The 8,493-nt window shown below is 38.1% G+C and overlaps 1 protein-coding gene across 1 annotated transcript; it reads left to right on the top strand.

Moving 5' to 3' along the window:
• Nucleotides 1-619: 619 nt before the first annotated feature.
• Nucleotides 620-2,060, top strand: foxq2 (forkhead box Q2; the record flags this gene model as incomplete). The annotated part of the gene is given in 3 exon segments (XM_079471907.1): nt 620-1,018; nt 1,708-2,019; nt 2,022-2,060. Coding segments are annotated over 3 exon segments (750 nt in total).
• Between the last annotated feature and the right edge of the window lie 6,433 nt (nt 2,061-8,493).

Here is an 8,493-nt window from a genome sequence, read left to right as displayed (position 1 = left end):
GAATAAAAAGAAATGGCCCAAAACTGTAAGTTACAGTAAAAAGTAGAGAACTCTTGTTTCGCAAGCAGGAAAGGCGCACCCAGAGGTAACGTGTATCACTGCAGCCATCACCCTAGACAATTTGTGTACAATAATCTGTGTAATCTCTTGTGATTACAAAGATTGGCTTGGGTAATAAAAATAATCCTCCTCAGTCGGACCCCCTGCCTGTATCTCTCTTGTACCCCATGTCGCTTCTCAACGCGAGGTTAAATATGCAGAGCATTTAAATGAAATAACATCAACTAATTTGACAATTGTGAAAGAATTTCACAACTCTTTTTAGGAAGATTCGTAACCCGCTTTGATTTATGGTATAAAACGGCTAAATCAACAAACACACAATTTAACAAACACATTTACTGGTTTACTTCACGCATGTCTCGTATTGACGTCACACGCTTCAAATTGAACTGCTTCTTTTGGAGTTCCAACAACACCGAGGACTAATCTTTGACAGAACATTTCAAAAGGCCGGAACATCGATTGAAGACAAAGAAACATGAACCAGGACATTTTATGAAGTGGGATCGGACATCTGAATCTACATTCAACCATCAGATTACAAGATTTAACAACAATGGATGATAAGAAGTCAAGCCGTGGTGATCAAGAACAGTTGGGACTTCAGTTCACTATTGACTACCTGTTGTACAATAAGGGACGCAACACTGACCGAGTGAATCCAGAGGACCGTTCCATTCCACCTGAAGGTCTTGAAGCCACGGTCAATGAGGAAAGCGAAGAAACTCTCTCAAAACAGGATGGTGGAAAAGCAAAGGACCAGGAACATGAAGACAATGGAAGTGAAGAGGAACAAGAAAAGCCGAATGTGAAGATTGAAGGGACAGATGAGAAACCAACCGAGTCCTACATTGCTATAATTTCAATGGCCATCCTGGATTCAGAAGAGAAGAAGCTGCTGCTTTGTGATATTTACCAGTGGATCATGGATCGCTATCCTTACTTCAAAAGCAAGGTATTGTACGTTCATAGAGCAACTGGAATAACGTCCTTGACCAGTTGTGGCACGGATAAACAATTGTGCTGTTGTTTAGTAGAAATCTCTTAAAAAGTAAAAGATCACAGATGTTTTTGAACAATTCAACTTATAGCCCTTCAATACATCCTGGTTGACAATGATTTCGTCCTAGAGACTACTTGTTTACCAAAATGATTGCCTGAATATTTACAAAATGTTTCATTTTAGTATGTACTTGTATCTAGATCATAGCATGAAGCTGTTGGTAACATAAATTGTTTTTAAATATAAAATATGTTCATTAAAAGACCAAACATGACAATTCGTTCATGATTTACTGACCCCTGTGTCATTACAAGCCTGTATGACTTTATTTTGTGGGCAGAAAACAAAAGAAGATATTTTAAAGAACATTGGTAACCAAACAAAACTGGCCCCCATTGACTTCCATTGTATGGACACAAAACCACCAAGACATTTCTCAAAATATCTTCTTTTGTGTTACGTAGAAGAAAGGATCATATACAGGTTTTGAATGACATGAGGGTTAATAAAAGATGACAGAATTAGAAATTTTTGGTTGAACGATCCCTTTAATAATTGTCGATTGACCCTTCAAACATTTCACTACAAACAAATGCATCAGCAGATGTCTGAATGTAAAACATTCATTTCTTTTCAAACAGGAAAAGAACTGGAGAAACAGTGTCAGACACAATCTTTCTTTGAACGAGTGCTTCATCAAAGCTGGCCGCAGTGACAACGGTAAGGGACATTTCTGGGCTATTCATCCAGCCAACTTTCAAGATTTCTCCAATGGTGACTACCACAGACGCCGGGCCCGGAGGAGGATCCGCAGGGTAACGGAACAGCTTCCCTTCGCACTACCTGCACATTACCGGACCATGAGCCGCCTAAAACGGATGCCTTGCTGGTGCTGTCCACCAACCCGTCCATTTGTGTGTTTCACACCCAGAGTTTACATGAGCTGGGCTGCAGACTTCAGACAAGCACAACATTCCTTCATACACTGATATGATTAATTGTAATTCACTCCAGATTATAATTTTGGCACCAATTTTGGCATCATCTTGTATACTGTGCAAATCTATCATCAAATAAATGTATATAATTAGTTTTGGTTGCCGTTTCTTTTTTTATATCTTTTTACACCGAGTACCAACCAAAGTTACAAAGATACAAAAACTATACGCAATTAGGATGATTAAAAACAGTGTGAAAAAAACGTGGCTAAAGAAAGACACATCACAAACAGTCCAAGACCATAATACCATTTAAATTTCTCACTAAGCGTGTCTGGGGTACAAAAAAACATTCTTCACATCTGCAGCCACTTTAGATAATAATTAGACAGAAGAGCTCAGAAGCCAAATCTTTAGTCTTAAGAGATTTCGGCAGGCTGCCCAAAGCCGACTCCTGGATAAGTACCCAGATAATCCCATAAATCTCATGCAGTTTCGAAAAATAGGAAGCTTATCACACAGCGTAATCTCGTAAGCGTTTTTCAGGCGAAGACCTACACTGCTGGTGTTGAACAGGGAGGGAGGGGCGATTTAGAGAAGTGTGGTAAGCAAACTGCATTACCTCAAACAAAACAAGAGGGTCATGAGCTATAGGCCATCTTTATGGAATAATTCATGTCTAAAATATGACTTTGGGTCTCATCCTTTCTGACGATGTGTTTAAATAGAGAAAGTTAATAACAATACATTTTTTTTTTTTTATTGTAAAACATTTAGTTTATTTTCAAACGAAATATCTGTATATACCGTCAAACAAGAACCTGCAATTCAGGTTGCTTGTCAAAACAATTCATTTTTTAAAACTATATTATGAATTGTAATTTTATCAGCTAAATATACAATACATATTTTAAATATTTATATTATGTTTCTTGACCACGATTATAACAGGGATGACTAAGAACAAACAAAAACAAATCACTGTACATTTTAACTAATTAAATGTCATTTTCTTAATCACATCTTTCTTCAATTTGCATTCATTTGCTAAATCTCCCTGATTAGCCGTCTGAGTTAACTCCTATTGTCTTTGACAGCTTTAAGGACTTTATTTTTTTGCATATGTGTGCCTTATGCTTAAAATACAAGCTGTTGAACATGTTGTAATCTGCACTCTCTCCAATCTAACCCCCCCCCCCCCCACACACACAAACAGTTAACTGCTTATTATTAATGTGCAAATATTTTGTCAAATTATAACAAACACAAAATTACATGAATGTTTACTGTGCATCTGGTCCAATCATGCACATGTTAATTACTTATGTTAATTTTCTCATTCTAAAACCCCAAAACCCTGGCCCCTTGATGTGTTGATCGCCTTAATCTAATTACATACATGAGGAAGGGCGGAGATTAACGGCGGAAACGTGGGTCTGATTAACGGACAGTGGGGTTTAGTCGTGGGGGGCAGAGGCCGATCAAAACATACAGGCCTTGGTTTAGTTCTGTTCAGTGTTCCAAAGCCGATCTGCTCGAATGCCTTAAGGGTGCCAAAGCGTCCCACTACATGGTGATTAACTGTGCAGAAGGTCAGGACACTTTGGTTAAAACAGACTTGCCCCAAATCATTTGAGGAGCTTGAGACTGATCTAGAGAGATCAAAATCATTTCAAATTGTGATTTTCATGGACACTGATATAACTGTTGGTATCATAGGCCCTACTAAATTTTCAACGTATTGTTCTCTATAGTGTAACTTAGCAATTGAACTCAAGGGAGAGAGGGTGCACCCAAAAAGTTTTTTCCATGTCCTGTGAAAGTTTCCCGATTTTGAAAGTGTATGTAATTAAATTGCCGAATGTTCGTCAAATGTTGTATTGGGAGGTGTATTAGATTGTATGCATTACATATACCATTTCAGCATCTCACGATGTAACCACAAGGTGGCAAAGTAAGCTTTAATTTGAGATCGACTAATTTCTCATTTATTTTTCTTATACCTTAAAAAACATGAATGCATTAATAAATTAATAAAAAAATAGTAAACGTTAAACAAACACATTCAGTCAAATTCAATAATTCAGACTGCCTGTTAGTGTCCAGCAGGGGGAACCTAAATCCACCAAACCTTTGGTCCATGATACATAGAGGGACTTGGCAAGCTTACAGGCCAGAACTCTCTTCTCCCCTCCATCTTCATCTTTCGCCTTTGGTTTCCATGGTGACTACTCTCGGACCTGCCTGAGAGTGGTCCCCGTTGACCCCTCAGGGTAACCTTTGGCCTGAGGGGTCATGGCCAGGGTCAAGAGGTCAGAACTGGCCAGAGGGCAATGGAAGCACTTTTGTGATTGGCTCTCTTACCAGCCCACATATTTTTGGCTTCTCGCTTGAATTCTGCAGCAAATACTGTAACTGTAGTCTTTCTGGTATCGTACAAACACATTTGCCTTTTTTTAAAGAAGCTTAATCCTTCACATCATTACCTCTATGTGCATTTGACTACTCACTAGGTTTATAAAAGCATCAGATGAGAAATCGTGGCATCGATCATATTCCCACTGTTGAATGTGTGGGTGCATTTTTATATGAAACTTCTCATTGTGAGCTAAGACCACAACCGCCTTCAACGGCGTGTCTGCTTTGCATTACCAACCGGCCTATTCATTGAGTCTCACACTTTGCTCTTTATCAACGCTGAGAAACGGCAATGAAGTGCTCTTAAAAACAGTAATGCGTTTCGTCCTCTGCCTCTCATTGAAAGGACCTCATTTCGAGTCACCGTGCATAATGGTGACGACTAAATGGTCGAAACATAATGTAAGACCTGACTGTCACGTGGCCGCGGCCGTCCACGGTCCCGTAATTCATCCATCAGATGATGGGTCGTCAATATTGATTTATGAGCGTAATGGTGGTGTACTGATAGAAGGCTAGGATGGGGGGGATGATGAGTTAAGAGAAGATGGAGAGAGATAGAGGAGAAGAAGATGAAGGGGGTGCAGAGGTGAAGGTGGTGACTGTGGTTGTAGAACTGGAGAAAGGGGAAAACATCGTGCGGTTCTAACAAAGGCACCAGGGAGATATGTAGGAAGGATACAGAACAACTTTGTGTTCAGTACAGTTTTACTGTAATAAAATAATTTTCTGTTACAGTTTTTATGTGTGTACTGTACCATTACAAACAGTGGTACCAAACAATAAGGATCGTTCGACGAAAACATCTGAATGCAGTTTATTAACCCTCATGTTCTTGCAATGATTTCTTCAGTGAAACACAAAAGATGTCCCTATTCACAACAGGGTCTAGAATATTATGATAATTGTCATTTCATCCCTTTGAGTACATTTTGTTTATCTGTATTGCTCAAGGTTGTGTAAAACACATGGAAAATGAGACCTGGCTCTGTCTTAACGGGTAATTTCACCCCTAAATAAAAAGTCTGTCATGTACTCGCCGTCTAGTCATTTCAAACCTGTATGCCTTTCTATCTTCTGCACAACACAAAAGAAGACATTTTGAAGAATACGGCTCCCATCGACATTACTTTTGTGTCTGTAAAATAGAAGTGAATGGGTACCGCCGTGGTTCCGATACCAACATTTTTCACAATATCTTCTTTTGTGGTCTGCAGAAGAAAGAAAGTCATTCAGGTCTGGAATGGCATGAGGATGAACAAATGAAAACAGAATTTTAAAATTTGGATGAACTATACCTTTAAATAAAGATAAATGTCCTTAATCTATATTTAGAGGCAAGGTAAATGATCAAATATAAAACTTTTTTTACTGATTTATGTATAAATGTACAATAGTATAATATTTCCATATTTTATGATACCGTGCCATATCATTTAGCGCAGGTGGCTCTATTCAAATACATTCAAAGAAATTCACCTCATTCAGGTTAACAAGCACCGGTCAGCACACTGCTATTACATAAGATTTCTGAAGGACTCTAAAAGGCATTTTAATAGGAGTTGTGACCTTTGACCTTCCAGCACTGACCCCAAGTGCCTGACCCCACTTACAGACACCAGCGACGTGCTGCCATCCGTTAACTTCCTTCTACCTCTGCATCTAATTGAAACAGCCATGTTTACTGCTTCTCTTAAAATATGAATTGCTTTTATTAGGTGCTTGTCTGTTCTTATGGTTTTCATTGGTCCCTTTCATTTCTAAAGATCTGTTTTCAAAAGACAACAGAACATTATGTGTTTCTCCCAGAACAAAGATGGAAAAAGTCCTCTCTATTCTTTTGTAACATTCAACTTCACATTAAAAAATGTATAATAACACTATTCTTGGGTTTGTAAAGCACCACCCCATTTCTATCCACCGTCCTGTACAATTAAGTCATCAAGCTTATCTTTACATTTGATTTTACCAAATATTTACAGTTAAAACACACATGATATATTACCATTTCACAAGTTGCCTTGCTTATATAATGAATGTGTGTTATAAACAAATGGTTCGCGTGGTTTGTCTAAATACCTAAACACCTTTTAGAGTTTGTCCGTTAAGTATAGACGATTTCATCTTAACAACAAAAACAAACGCACTTTTGTGACCCCAACTGAACTTCCGGTACACATTCACAAACAATAGAGCGCCTGTACATTATTTCTTATAACAGTCTAAAGAAACCGAGAAGAACCGTTATTTGGCTAAACTTCAACAAATTGTTTATTTAATACAATTAACATTATTCAACAATTCTTTAATACAATTATTAAACAGTAAAAATCCAAATGAATATTAACATAAATGAATATATATGTATATTATTAGACACTAGCCAAAAACAAACCGGAAGTTAACTGGGGTCAGGTGCGTTCGCGTCCGATGAAAACGGTCTACATTAAACTGTGTCTACACAACTTTATAAAAACCAAGGCCGCAGGGAGCTGTGCTGCAGGAGGAACAACACGCCTGATGAAACCATAATAACTGACAGAGGTTAAGAGATGTCAAGACTCTTGTTGGGAACACGAGGGCTCTCTAAAACCAAAACTAACAACCTGCAAGACCTCTTGGCTCATTAGCTGCAGTGTCATTCACTTAAGAGCCTCATGCAATCACACACGCATTTAACACAAGGCCAATACAACATGTTGCGGCAAACACAAGTCCCGCACTTGAGATGCTATAACACCTCTATTTCCTGTTCCCTCTCCCTGTTTCTCTCCCTCTCGACAAAGCTGTGACCCTAACAGCCGATGTCTACTGTTTCACTTGATTAAGCAACACCACACAATGTATTGTTGAAGGTATGCTTCTCATACACTATTACCAAAGGTGTGAGAAGCTTATTGGTGTCTCATAGGAAGGCCTCACACTACAGAAATGGATTTCTAACACATTAGATAAATCATGGGCATATGGACAGGGAGGTGCGAGATTATGTACGGCACGTCTCGGACAATCAAAAAGAGAAGATGAAGATGTTTTTTTTACGTCATGGTTATCGTGGACAAAAGTATCACGGTAATGATATATCGTGATAACAGTTTAAATGTGTTTTTTAATTATAAAAAAAGGTTATCAGTCAAATTCTGTTAGAAATTTAGTTTTTTCTCCTTTTTGGACAGTAAATCTGACAAAAAATTTGAATGTATGGATGAGAGAGAGAGAGAGAGAGAGAGAGAGAGAGAGAGAGAGAGTTTGTAACCATTGTGGCTCTTATGGCAAAACTATTAAACAGATGCTGAATTATATATTACGTTATTGCTGGTAGCGATATTGTGAAACCTTTCTACCCTTAAATCTTCTCACGAGAAAGAAATGTTGGTAAGCTAACAAAGGCGGGTACCGATTCACTTCTATTTTATAGACATAAAACCAATGCAAGTCAATGGTATCTGCTGTTGATCTGTCACCAAAGTCCTTCTGCAGTAGAAAGTCATATATATTTTATATGTCAAGAGGGTAAATGTACAGTAAATGATGACAGAATTTTCATTTTTAGGTAAACTATCCTTTTTACACACAGAAAACTGAACTTACAGAAATTAAAATGCGGACAGAACCAACTGTTGGGTTATAAATGAGCCTATGATGGAACACAACCCAGCATTTTTTAGAGTGTCGAATATGCCACTATGAATTTGTAAAACCAAGAAAGGTGATAGCTCCCTTGCAGGTTGCAACAACAATGGAAAACAGTTAAAGACCCTTAAAACAATACAAGGTATCAAATCTCAGTGGCAATTACGTGGCTTTCACACATCCATGTAGCCAATTATCTTAAGGGGTCAGTATCTACGGCCTACTAGGTCAGCTGCCAAATCCCAAGACATTTTGAGGTTCTTGTTGTGCAATTTCTTAAAGCTACTTACTAGTTTGTGGTAAACTGAACGCAAATGTAAGCCATTAACTAACTAAAAATAGCAACCATTGAGAAGAAAAAGCTTCAAAAGAGAATGTACTTGGAAAACAAAACATTCATATCTATATCTCCAGCATTTTTGTTAATGTTCTAATCGA

Source organism: Barbatula barbatula (genome assembly GCF_947034865.1).
Source record: "Barbatula barbatula genome assembly, chromosome: 13".
Classification (NCBI taxonomy): Eukaryota; Metazoa; Chordata; class Actinopteri; order Cypriniformes; family Nemacheilidae; genus Barbatula; species Barbatula barbatula.
The sequence above is the reverse complement of the archived record's forward strand: the minus strand, read 5'-3'. Positions and strand labels throughout refer to the sequence as shown.